This window comes from Sinocyclocheilus rhinocerous, unplaced genomic scaffold, assembly GCF_001515625.1.
Source record: "Sinocyclocheilus rhinocerous isolate Xijiao unplaced genomic scaffold, SAMN03320098_v1.1 scaffold153, whole genome shotgun sequence".
NCBI classification, from domain to species: domain Eukaryota; kingdom Metazoa; phylum Chordata; class Actinopteri; order Cypriniformes; family Cyprinidae; genus Sinocyclocheilus; species Sinocyclocheilus rhinocerous.
The window spans coordinates 2,747,573-2,761,773 of record NW_015660878.1 but is presented as its reverse complement, the minus strand read 5'-3'; the positions used below and the strand labels follow the sequence as shown (position 1 = coordinate 2,761,773).

The following is a 14,201-nucleotide window of genomic DNA, read 5'->3' as shown; positions in this document are numbered from 1 at the left end:
AAACTTTTGAACAGAATGGAGATGTGTAAATTCTTAGTACTGCCCTTCAGAGGCTACAGAAGATAGTTACATGTTTCCCAGAAGACCAAATAAGTTAAATTTACCCTGATCTTCAAATTCAAAAAGTTTTAGATAGATAGATAGTCAGTCTTCATGATCTCATTTACACAAAACGTGGCCAGTCATGACAAAAGGAGCGATTGAGAAGCGATTGTGAATTTGTTGTGGCCTTTAGGAATGTCTATAGCCAAATTAAAAAGTACATTAAAATCATAGTCAATGTTTATGATGTTGGTTAATTTTATATAAGCAACATAATATTGAATAGATCATACATTTCCGATATACTGCCCAGCACCTAATAAAAGCTACAGAGACTGACCAGAGAAATATCATACTGAAAGCTGCAATATTTGGTCTCTCTCTCCCCGTCTCATTTGTGAAACTCAATATTTCCCAGTAAACAAAGTCTCTAAGCTCCATTATTGAAGTAACAAATGCCCCAGCGCTCTGCGGCACATGTCTAATTCTCTTCATTTAACACACTCATTCGTCTTAGCCCCAGAAATCATTAAAAAGTAATCAAGCTCCAGAGAGAGAGAGAGAGAAAGAGAGAGAAAGGGTGAAGGAGAGGAAAATAGAGCTTCTCTCCCCGTCTCATTTGTGAAACTCAATATTTCCCAGTAAACAAAGTCTCTAAGCTCCATTATTGAAGTAACAAATGCCCCAGCGCTCTGCGGCACATGTCTAATTCTCTTCATTTAACACACTCATTCGTCTTAGCCCCAGAAATCATTAAAAAGTAATCAAGCTCCAGAGAGAGAGAGAGAGAGAAAGAGAGAGAAAGGGCGAAGGAGAGGAAAATAGAGCTGAAGGATGGATAGAAGCCTCACAAGTGAAACAGACAGACAGACAGCAAGAGCTTTAGAGAAAAATCAAACCAGCAGAGGTTCTCTTGTCTCATCGCAAGCAAAATCCTTCCTCTCTACTTAAATGTCACACTGTGCCATGGGAGGTTTAAGATCTGTTGCTGGAAATTTCTATGTCTCCTGACCCATTCTTAGTCTGCTCACACTACAGAGCACCTTTGAATTCTTATTGGAGTACGTCCAGCCGCGCCAGCCTTGATTACAGTCCTGCTTTTTTGTACAGAGGTATTTAAAATGAGCAGAGCTGCTGGAGGGAGTGTTTGCTAATGGCAGAAGGTTTAGCGCAGTATAAATGAAGAGAGTCACAATAATGAACGCTCAGTGTACAGAGGGACTCAACTGGTGAGCGTCAATGAGAGGGAAACACAACATGCAGTGGAGCGGAGAGAGACCTTAACGCACATGCTTAGGGACACTCAGAGGCCTGAGTGTGTGTATATACATACAAATCGCACTACACATACACATGCTCTCTCATGAAATGCTAAGTAGAACTGTGAGTCACAACAGAAATGGCAGAGCTCTTCTTAATGCCTGCCTATATATATATATATATATATATACATATACAAACAGTTATATATATGATAACTTTAATTTCAATTAAAAATACCCAAGTTTGCCTGCCTTAATGAAATAACAAGTGAAATCACATTCCTGTGAACCTCACTTACATTTTATTTAAAATAGCCCCTCCCAAAAAAAGTGAAATATAATTGGCTCATGTAACTGTATTTTTCCTTGTCAGAGTCTTTGACCTGAAAGAATGCATTTTAATTATAACTGTATTTGAAGTCAAACTTGAACAGTCGGTGATCAGGCTTTAAATAACTATATGCAAGAGTCAAACATCTACAAACAAATTTAATTTCAGGTAACAGGTTTAAAGATCTGGTGTCCTATAACCAGAATTATTCACAAAATTGACGAAACTGTGCTTAAAGCTGCTTTACACAGTTTCTGCATTAAAGTTACTTTAATGAGAACATTCCCACTGTCTCTTGATATAATCAGCCAATTTGATTTTTTTTGTACTTTCAAATAAATGAGGAAAGTTTTTGACTAGATACTTTTAATTGAGTAAAATTTTGATATAAAAAACTTTGTACTCTGTACTTTTTACATCCCTGCAGCATGAGAAAAGATGCCTGTACAGTTCCAGTAAGCTACTAGAATACAGGGTTCACACACCTTTGGAACAAACTTACATTTTAAACTTTACATACTGAAAAACTTCTTGCTTTACATACAGAATAAGTAAACGATTTAATTGATTAAATTGAACATGTATTACACATACAGTATAATTTAACTTGATAATATTTAGCATATGAACATAATTGTGATGTCAGAGTATTTCTAGATTATATGAAATATTGAACAATTAATACATAACTTTAATTTATTAATTAATAATGAATGAAGTAGGAAATTAACTTTCACAGAATTCTTAGCTGACATTAAATATCAAGCACAAATATATATTAAAAAGTATATAAAAACAAAAAACCAAAACAATAATTATATACCTGTATAAAATCCATTGTTTTTACATTTTTTAAATTGTATTAATTTCCATTAAATTTCTAGGCCTAGAAATCACAATGTAAAGGTTTCTGGGTTTTCCATGAACGTGAGAACACCGAATCCAGTTCAGAATGGATGACAGGCTGGTGGACAGGTGTTGAGATTAGGCTGTATGTGTTTAGAGGAGGTTCACGGGCCATGGGTTTTCTCCATTAATCCAGTTTTGATCCCATAGCACAGAGTTCAGAGCATTTAACCTGAACCGTTCCGGCACTTCAATTACACCACAACAGACAGACACACACACACACACACAAACGCAAACACACACACCTACACCAACCCATACCAGCGGGTTACAAATATAAACATTTCTACATGGTGTGCATACACGCAAACCTTTACAGAATTCATAGTAAATTAATATAGTAGAGCAATTTCTTATGGCATTAGAAGCATGAAAACACATGCAGAAACACACAAGCCTCTCCAGGGTAAAGGAGTGTAATGCATGAGAAGGGCAGCAGTGCGACAGTTCATTCATCATTGTCAGCGTGACTGTACACCACTGAGACCCACAGACATGCACACACGTGCCAGCATGACCCTGCTACTCAACCGCAACACCACCACAACACATCTGTGTGGATAGATGCAGATGCAGGATTTTGCTTCTGCTGGCGTGTGTGTGTGTAAAGCCTTGTTTAAAGGGTTAGTTCACATAAAAATAAAATCCTGTCACTATTTATTCAATTTCATGTCATTCCAACCCTATATGAGAACAAAAGAAGCTTTTTTTTTCCATACAATGAAAGCCCAAATGACTTGTGATGATATTCCAATGATATTCCAAGTACTTTGAAGCCATACAATAGCTTTAAATATTAAAAAATTCACATACTGTATTTCAATATGAGAGCTGTAGAGAGCTGTAGAAGATTTATAAATGTTATTTTATTACATTTTATTTAATGAAGTATTTAATTTTAGAATATATTATATAATTTATATGTTTTTAATATTTAATATCATTATTTTTTATTTACTTTTTGGTATTTTTATGATTATTATTATAATTAAATAATGTATTAATATTAAATGGGGATAAGGTCATTTTTAAAGATCACTTTTATTTTTCATTATTCACTTTCATTTCAGGTTGACCATTTAGCTAAAAATCTGTTATACAAGAACAACATGAAGTTGAATAAGTGATTAAATGTTTATTTGTGTGTGAACTATTCTTTCAAGCCTCTATTATACAGTAGCTCTCAGCATTCTGCGTCTGACATTGTTTGAGTCTGACGGGATGAAGTACTGGGCAAACACACAGGCACAAACCGCAAACATGCATGACATGTGTAACAACTAAATGTAAGCCTGTCATTTCTTCTAAAGTGAGGTGTGTGAATGACAGGCTCGACCAGCGAAGCAAACCGAGCGGCATAATAGCACCAGGACTGCATTTCCTGCCGTAAATCCGCTGGCAAAGTATTAAGTCTTTTTTTTTTTAGAAATGATTTATGGCAAAGTATTAAGTCTTTTTTTTTTTTAGAAATGATTTAAATAAAGGTACACCGGCTCTCCATCTCTGGAGGAGAACTGATTACTAAACAAATGAACTCAACAGTGTTCAATCCAAATGTAAATTCACATTCAACACAGCTGAGGGTCAATCTAAGGTGTGTGTTTATGGGTGTGTGCATGTATATCAACTTCATTTGAAGCTTCTAATCAAATCAAGGATGAATTTGTGCCAAAATACCATAGATTTGAATAGAACGTGACTTTATGCAAGAAAAATGAAGTTCTTGTGTAAACACCTCTAACCTTGTACCTCCAAACTTCGCTTACTCGCTCTTTCTTTCTTTTCCAGAGTTCTTCAAAGTCTTACTTCAGCATAATAATATAGGCCCACACATAAATCCATCATAAATGTAGCAGCTCTGAGATTCAACTTTATGTTTAGTTCTCACTTGTGCACACAGGCTCACATACACCCCCTGAAATAGAGCCATATGGGGCTAATGGTGCAGAGAGGGGAACAAACAGAAGGCAATGATATACACATTATCATTATGGAACGGATGTTTGTGTACACACATATGCACGCACACACCCTGCAGAAAAACCCTGATGTACTGGAAAAATATGGAAATATATTAAAATGACTTTAAAGAGAAGTTCTCTTCAAAATTCAGCTCAAGTTAGGCCTCAGTCCAGAACTTGGCCTGCTTTAATGCAGCAAGGACTGACAGCATATTTGGTCACTTTTCCATTGTTTTAGTTCCACAGGCAAAGATTAGCTTCACTTCTCCAGAGTTAAACCCCCAGTACATGTAAACTAAAATAAAGCCACAGTCCGAATTCAGGCTGCAGTTGGTGATAACTGTTGTCAGTCTCTTCCACAATCCCAGTTTAGGTAGGGGTTTAGCCCAAGGTTAGGCCGGAGTCAGTGGAGAAGATCATTGGCGAGAGGAGGGATTGTTTTTCGGCCCACAGGTGGAGAAACACACTCAGCAGGCCACTCTGGTGCAGTCGAAGCCCAAAAGACTAACGCTGGCCTGAGGGAGGAACCCAAGTCAGAACAGAGGAGTTTCTGAGGTAACAACAGAAAAGAAAAAAATAGAAAAAAACAGGAGGAGGTGACTGTGCCCTAAAGGACACAAGAGAGAGTGCACACTGCATCACTGTCAGACGAATCTTGATAAATTACATCAGTTGAATTGAAAGGACTGTAGTCTTTTGAAGTAATAACATGAATTTGCCACATAAATCTAGTTCAGGTCTCGAGTCGGCTGACCAAAACATTAAGGTGGAAGTTCTCAAACCGCAGGTCATGAAGAGAGGTTAGAAGGGGTTGTGAAAATGATGTATTGCCATCATGGAAAAATGACTCTAAATACTTATATAGCATATTATCGAAACTGTTGGAAATCAAAAATTCCTTAAATGGCTTCTGATGTCCATATGTCATGTAACTTTATTAAAAAAATGTTGCTTGAATGGCAATGGAGCCAGTGGCATAGACATTCTCCATTTAGAAGCAATATATGCATCTGTGACCCGTGAAAAAAAAAAGTTTTCTTAATGGAGAGATCCTTCTGCATCTGTTTTAAAAGATTTTCCAATCTGGGAATGGGAATTCTATCTGTAAAAAAACAATAGCTTAAACTACTCGGCCGTGACAGCGACGATCGATCATGAAAACGATGATCGTGAAATTTTTTTTTTTTTCCTGATTAGTTATAGCAGCACCTTGCATGTGGTCCAAAGTAGGCTATAGACGTGAGAAGAGAGAGAAGCATGGCTTCAAAGTCATGTAGTGATGTCTGTTTAGCTACATACATATCTGATTAATCTAACATAGGATGCGTTGGGATATTAACATTTATTAACATGCTGAATGCACTGCATATTACCAGTGTTTAGTTTCATACTCAAATGCAATGCCCGATATTGACGGAGTTATTTGAGACGGTCACATTGCTTTTTAGATGTTTCATTTTTAAAAATACTGGTGTTTTAATAATGCAGAAGTGCTTTTTTCGTCATATTTATTCAACAGTAGGCATACTTGAATTAAATTTGTTTTCGTACTTCACATGGCTTCGAAAATGCGCAGGCGATTTCAGGAATCACTTGATAATGTAGATGAAAATATAGCACAAATCTGCCATAAACATAGCATTATAATAGAGAACTTTATAGAAATCTAGCCTATAGTAAATTCCTTCCTCGTGTTTCAGCACGCTGTTATGAAAGCACATCACGGTGGGAGCTCTCTCTCTCTCTCTTTTGCTATAGCGCGTAACTTAAAGTTCACTGGCATTTGCATGCTTTTGTGCAGATACAAGTTGTAAAGTTACATCTATGTTATGTATCTAAGTTATCTGATTAATATCATAGGATGTGTCATAGAACGGGCTTCAGGTTATTGGCATAAAGTCACTCTTCAGCTTCACCCCATGCAGGTAGCTATTCCTTTTTAGATGCTCCTTTTTTAATTACATTGCTGCATCATAATCATAATCTAACAGTGTTCTAATCATGTGTTCATGTTTTCATAGACAGGTTTTCATGTCATTTTTATTTTTAACATTCATTTTCATAACAGTCTTCAGATATTTTCATTATCTCCATTACGGCCATGCCCCGCACACGCCCCGCCACCGAGTACTCGATTACTCGTTTTTGAAACCTATCGATGATCAAAATGGGAAATTGCCAAAAATGCCCATCCCTACTTAAAATAAAACAAAATAAAATAGCTTAAACTAAACTAAACTAAAATAAAATAAACTAAACTAAAATAGTAAATATTCCAGACAAAATCAGGGTAATAAGTGGGCCATCATTTTGATCTTGGTGTGATCCTGGTGTCTGTGGTTGTGAGAGACCTTTAATATCAGTTTTAAAATATTTCCTGATAACAAAACAAAACAAAACAAAAGCATTATATGCATCTGTGACTCATGAAAACAATGCATCTGTTTTAAAAGATTTCCCAAATCTCATTCTATCTGTAAAGTAAAATAAAATAACAATTCCAGACAAAATCAGGGTTATTTGTGGACCATCCTGGTATCTGTGGTTGTGAGAGACCATCAATATCAGTTTTAAAATATTTCCTGAGAACAAAAAACAAAACAAAACATGGAAATAAATTCCAGACAAAATCAGAGTAACTTGCAGGCCATCATTTTGATTCTGGTATGATCTTGGTGTCTCTGTACAGAGAAGAGTTCCTGCAGACTTAAACAAGGTCTAGACAATGCCACCCAAACCGGTCTGTTTTGGTTTCTGCAGTGATGAGAAGTCCCTAATATAGGCCCACGTCGTCTGTGTGCCACACCGAGCTGTGCTCCTCTAATAGAGCCGAACACTACATGATGCCAATCAACTGATATCATACACACACACACAGACCAAATATACACCCCCACACAACACAGACCCTACAAACAAAAAGGTCACTCTCATTAGTTCAACTCTAGACTGATGTGTAGGGTTGTGTGTGTGTGTGTGTGTGTGTGTGTGTTGACAGTGAATACAGTGTGATTAAAAAGGTCAGCTTCATTAGCAAAGCACTGGTGACAGCTGAAGTCCACATTTCACAATGAGCTTTGACTGAATGGCACAGACAGACAGTAAATCACGTCTCTAAAAACAGACTTGTGAATAAAACACATCCTGGAATATTTTGACTACATTATAGCTCCAACCATGAATTCCGGCCTAAAACACCTATACTGAGATCTCCTTTGACTGAAAAGACTTACTGAAAGTAATACTGGATATCTGTAGATTCCTAGAAAACAAACATTCTGGCAATTATGATGTCAAAACTTTTTAGAACTTTCCAAAAATATTTGGAAATAGTTTAATAATACACTAACAGAATATATGAATGTATATAAATTGCTAGTGTTATTTTACAATTATTTATATAAATATTTATATTACAGCATTTATTAATATTAAAAATAAAAATAGTACTTTTTATTAGTTAATTTAGCTTTATTCTTATTTCAGCTTTATAGTTTTATAATTTATTTAAACTAATTTATTTCAGTTAGTTGCTGAGGCAATATTTTGAATTTTAATTAAAGGGGTCATATGACGTTGCTAAAAAAGAACATTATTTTGTGTATTTGGTGCAATGAAATGTGTTTATGCGGTTTCTGAAACACGTCGATTTTTACAAAGCTCATCGCTCTGAAAAGCGAGGTGTGCTGTGATTGGCCATCTATCCAGTGCGTTGTGATTGGCCGAATACCTCAAGCGTGTGACCGAAATGTTACGCCCCTTACCATACTGTGATGCCGTGTCCCGGTGGGACGAGACAAAACCAATAAAACCCATTATAAACGAGGCATTTGTAGCATCCAGTGGGGACATAATTACAGATTATAATTACTAATACTGTCTTTTTACAAACATAAAAACATAAAACCATGTCTGCATTTGTGATTGGAGAAATACTTTAGTCTTTGCAACTTTAGGGATCTTATCTATTCACGAACAGCTTGTAACACTCCAAAGAGAAAGGAAAACTTGAAATTGCATCATATGACCCCTTTAAAGTTATTTTTTCATCTTAATTTATAATTTTTATTAAATATTTTATTTTACCTCATTTCAATTTTATTAAAAAAAATAATTGTTTTTAGTTAATAACAATACTGATAATTATAAAATATAATTACATTTGCATTAGTCAGTGTGAATGAATAATATAAACTGTAACCAAATACCAATTCTCAATATTTTGGCCACTTTTCACTAACATCAGCTAAAACCAAGTGCACTCTTGATTCTCAAGGTGTCTGGACATGCGGCCCCTGTAAGCAGCACCGTAGATCCTGTGGTGGGGAAGATTAATAGAGCCAATCTCCAAACAAGCTGCACAGTGACCCCCTCAAAACATTTCTAATGAAATAAATCAATCAGTGGGCCCAGGACCTATAGATAATATCAGTGGAACAGATCAGCAAAGAGGAAGAACTGGAGAGGACTTTAAGGCCGAGAGCAGGCAGAGCATGGATAGCCAGGCCTTCTGATATCACTGGCCTTGTTATCATACTAGACAAAGTGAGGACAGCCAACTCCAACTTCCGGCACAGGAGCACTGATAGCAGGGGCTGTCTCTATTTAAACAAGCCCTGTGCTTGAAATTGCAACTGGTCATGCTAATGCAGTAACACCTCTCTCTGCCAGAGCACACGGCTGTCAATTCTAATATGTGCCAAGAAACCATTCTCCAACTTTTCATTACATACAGAAAAAACTGTATTGTTTTTAATTAAGTTTAACAATTAAACTAAATGTCTACTCTCCATTAAGATAGCCTTTGAAAAACAACCTTTTCCAAATAATCAGTAAATGGTCGTCTATATTTAATTTTAAGCAAATGAAAACAAGCATGTGATTAATATAAGTACAATCTGTTAAATGTCATTCTACCTTGAAGTTAATTTTTCAACATAGAAAACATGTTTTCAAGACAAAATGTGTTTTCAAAACAGGGATGAAATTTGCATAAAAACGCTATTTTTCAGTATTATTAAAAAATTATTAATTTATGTATGTCTGTATATACATATATATACACACACATATATATATATATATATGCACACACACACAATATTTAAATTAAATGTTATTTATAAATGCATATAGTTATACAAAATACACATTACATATGATTTTATGATTTATTTAAATATATAAATGCCTACCATGATTATGGTGGTTGTCCAACAAAATTAAGTTTAGGTGACAAGTTTATAGAAGGAAAAGGTGACACTGGGTTATGGCAAAATTGGTCAGCTTTAAAAATGCTGACAACAACAGACATAAAATCTGTCCTGAGAGTTTTTCCTTTGCAGTACTGTAAGTAAATGGGAGTGGGTGTTTATGTGTGTGTGCTAACATGGTTCCTGATGGCAAAGAGCAGTATATTTAATGTTGTGAAACTAAAAGAAAACCCCCTTTCCCCACGGATCAATGCTCCACTTCTCCCAGGCTGATTTCTCATAAAACACCTGCTGTAACATCCGAGCCATGGCACCTGGAATACACCGACATGCACCTATAAACACACACCCACATCTCTCTGTCATCATTTCCTTGACCACAGGAGAGCACTACTTTAAGCACCATTTGCCTTCTCCATTTGGTCTACAATGCATCACAGAGGCAATAGACAATCTGGAGAGAAGCCTCACTCAACTTCATGGCTTCTCTCAGGATGGATGGCTGTTCAATCTGAGAGGATTGTCTTGTACTTTCTCAATGACACACAGCATTGAACGCTGGGAGCTGGAAAACTAAACTTTAGGTTCATACTCCTAAAATAACTTCAGAAATGAAGCTGAAGCTGACTTTTCCATGTATTTTGTTGTCAGAAAAATACAGACATCGAGGGAAGTAATGCACATACTGTCAAATAGTTCTTCAGTCTTGCTTTGCACCTGTTCTAGGTGATTATATGCTAATGCGGGGCTCAATGGGATGTATAAAATGCATGTTAAAACAGAAAAGTTAAAAACAGTTAATTTAAATGTTATTACTATTTTACAATATTACTGTTTTTACTGTAGTAAAAGTATAATGCAGTCTTTGTGAGCTTCAAATTTAAAACTATTTAACTTGCTTGAAATTTAACAGGCCATTTGGTGAGTAAAATTGTATTTACTCACTAAAGCCAAATTTTACCCGCATTTGGTGTTTGGCAAATGTTCATTTTGGCCCCTGATGCACATGGATGCGAAGCCAATGCTTTCCGAACGCCGTGCCGATTTTCTTTCCTCTGTGAAGTTCAAAATCAACAGGCACTTTGCAAAGTCTGTGAGAACACAAACAACTTCACACACTAATACAGCTCTTCATGAAGGGCTTCATTAAAGTGCCTCTGAAGAGCAAACTCTCTCGTTCTTTCTAACACACACAGACCACGACCCAGGAAACGATTCTACAACAGTACAAAGCGAAAGGCCGGGATGGGACGTGCCACGCGAGCTGTCAGGAGCAAAGCTGCGGCACCTTTGATTGAAGGTAATTAAAAAGAAAAAAATCCCAAACAAAAGAGCATTTTATGGAGCTCCCGCTATCCAGAGAGTCGCTCATTAGCCCAGCAGGGTAATTAGCAAGATGCCGCAGTCCTCGTTAAGGAGAAATCATAATCGTAAACAAATGGCTGTGAGCTTTTGATGCCTTCCCCTCTGTAATGAACTGCCACTGTTCTCAAAATGAAAACAATGCTAAGACGTACACACATGAACACACAACTTGGAGAGCCTTGAGATGACAGGTCTCAGTTTAAGAGTAAGGGGGCCCATAATGGCTCTCATCTGAGTTATAACAGAGCGCTAAACTCATCACACTCAGCACAAGTGCATTCTTGTTCTCATATATTTGCAAAGAGAGCTTCTCATGAGCTTAATTGACCAGATCATGGATTCAGAGAGCAGGAAGACATTCAAATAACTCAGTTGTACATGCACAATTGCACATGAATACACTCAGGAACAAACAGAAGCATGCAGCTAAACATAGAAGACAATATCTGTTAGGCAGCTTCTTTAAGGAAGTACTCAAATAAAATAATAATAATGTAAAATATAATATAATAATGATTCTATAATCTAATCTAATACTATATAATAATAGAATAGAATAGAATATTATAATGATTCTGTAATCTAATCTAATAGTATATAATAATCTTAAAAGCGGCACTAAATAACTATATTTTAAAATGGCATTTTTAAATCATAATATATCATAATATAATAACCTTAAAATCACCACTATCCTACATTTTAAAATTGCATTACTTTTTAATATAATATAATATCATTTTTGAATTATAATAAATAATCTTATATTTTAAAATGATTCCGTAAGGAGCATGTAAACTACAACAACAAGCAAATACTGGAAAGGTGAGAAGTGAGACAGTACTCATTCCCTTAGCTGATGAACTAAGCACATCCTGTGGTCTCTATGGCAATAAAAGCTTGCACTTCCTGTGCTGCCAGGAAGCAGCCCTGGGAGAGACGGACAGCTGGCAGCTGGTCGCCACAGTGCCGCGCTGTGTGTTATATAAGCTGCACTTAACTGCTGATTCCAGGTCAGCCGGGATCAAACACAATTTCAGCTCCAATTATGATGTAGGGTGATATGGGGGTAGGTGGCCTTTATCGGCACTCTCGGCAGATGGGAAAAGAAAAAAATAACCTTCCCCCTCTGTGTAATTCAGAAGAGAAAACAATCAGACCGGGCTTTTGTACACTTGACCGGTAGGCAAATGCTGTTTGAACAGTTAGTCAAATAAATGGATCGACTAATGAAAGGGAAGGAGAGTGTGAAGAAGAAAGGGAGAAAAAGAAGGCTGTACTATTTTTCTATATGTATGTGTGCACTTATACATTTTCTGAAAAATCACAAGAAGTTCCTTTTAGGATCATTTAAAAAGAAAACAAAGACAAGATACCTGTAGAAGAGGTCTTTGAACGCCCAGGTTTTTCATGGTGTCAGCGCTGGCCAGGATTTTGAGCGGGTCGGACACTTTGGTCACAGCCTCAATCTCTTTATTGGTCTCGGTGCGGACCTGGCTGAGGAACAGGTCGTTGATGTAGTAGGTGAGGAAGGTGCGTAGCTGACACTGCTTGGCCTGAGCTGGACCCATACGGGACTCGATCTCCTGAATGAACCTGATGACACGGAAAACAAAGCATTTTCATTAAATTAGAGAAAAGAGACATGTCTATGCAAAGTTTGACTAAGTTTGCATATGTCAGAGCTGAGGCTTATTGGTTGGCACATTGTGCAGTGGTGCTGATGTGGGAAATTTGGGTTTGAATCCAAAATGTATTGTGTCCAAATCACTTTTTGGCATCTCTCCAATATTGTTTTATTTTGCATTTAATTTCAAAATTGAAATGTTCTTAACATAAAAATGATATAATTACAAATGATATAATTAGTATATAGCAATTTGAGATAAAAGCTTAAGAAAAAAAAACATTAATATTAAATTTTAAATCATTTAATGTCATCATGTTCTGTTCCAGGTTAAAATTGAATTTTGAATCCCAGATTTTCAGTGTGGCCTCAGACTTGAAAAACACACATATAAGCTCCATTTCTGGCTTTTAAGTACTGCACATGCACCATGTTTGTCGGTGAGGGAACAAGACAGGTGTTGAGCAGGGACGGGCCGTTGCTTACGAGCAGACAGAGGCTCATAGATCAGCAGGAACGCTGATTTATCACTACGAGACTACAGCTGCACAACCCCCCGACTCTAAACACCTCCCTCAGCACCGCACAGCCAATTAGCCAACCCAGCAGAGGGGAGCCCATCCACACATGTGCACGTGAATGTGTGTTTGTGTGTGTGCGAGACATTAACAGTGGAAGCATGGCTCAGCCCTCAGTAAGAAACAACTGTACCACAGCATTTAGTGAAACACTGCCATTACAAACATAAAAACTAGGGCTGGGCAAGTTAACGCGTTATCACGTTAACGCATTAATTAATTAACGCCGACAATTATTTTATCGCGCATTAACACAGTTTATTATTATTATTATTATGAAAGCCCGTTGCTCACTGGCTCTGAACGTGCTCGTAATCACGACTTCATAAGTGGGAAACAGGAAGTTTCGGATAGCACGTGAAGACAGCAGAGAAGCGCTCTCGCTCAGCACAGTGGAGTGCATAATTTTGTTAATTCTGTGGTTTATAATTTTGAGTCGTTTGGGACGCGGTGACAAACGGCCCTCTCACAATATATATACACAATCGTGCTGCAGGTATCAGAAGTTCCGCGCTCCGGTGGGGTTAGCGCTCACACTACATGCGCACCGCACCCAAGCCCAACTGAACCACGCTCTGGCCCACCTCTTCCAACCGAGACAGGGACGGCTAAACAAACTGTGCCCGAGCGCAGCTCAGAGTGATCACACTAGTCAAACGAACAGGGCTTTGGGGGTCAAATGCGCTCGGGCACGGTTAAGATTGCCTAGTGTGAGTACACCCTTATTCTCCTGCATCCCGCAAACACGAGTCTCTACCCGCCCGCACCCGCACTCGCCCATCTAGTGTTGTCCCGCGATAGTGCAGGTCTCTACTCATAAGGTGCCTGTTATAATGTTATGATCGAGGCTCTGGACTCTGAGCATAACTTGTTTTTCTATAACAAACTATAAAATATTTTCTATAAAAACGTT

The 14,201-nt window shown here is 37.2% G+C and overlaps 1 protein-coding gene across 1 annotated transcript in view; it reads right to left on the bottom strand.

Moving 5' to 3' along the window:
• The window catches only part of exoc4 (exocyst complex component 4), a 128,223-nt gene that overhangs the window by 27,395 nt on the left and 86,627 nt on the right, over positions 1-14,201 (bottom strand). Inside the window, exon 10 of the mRNA XM_016534785.1 lies at positions 12,460-12,679. Coding sequence (XP_016390271.1) covers positions 12,460-12,679 — 220 coding nt within the window. The remainder of the gene's footprint in view (positions 1-12,459; positions 12,680-14,201) is intronic.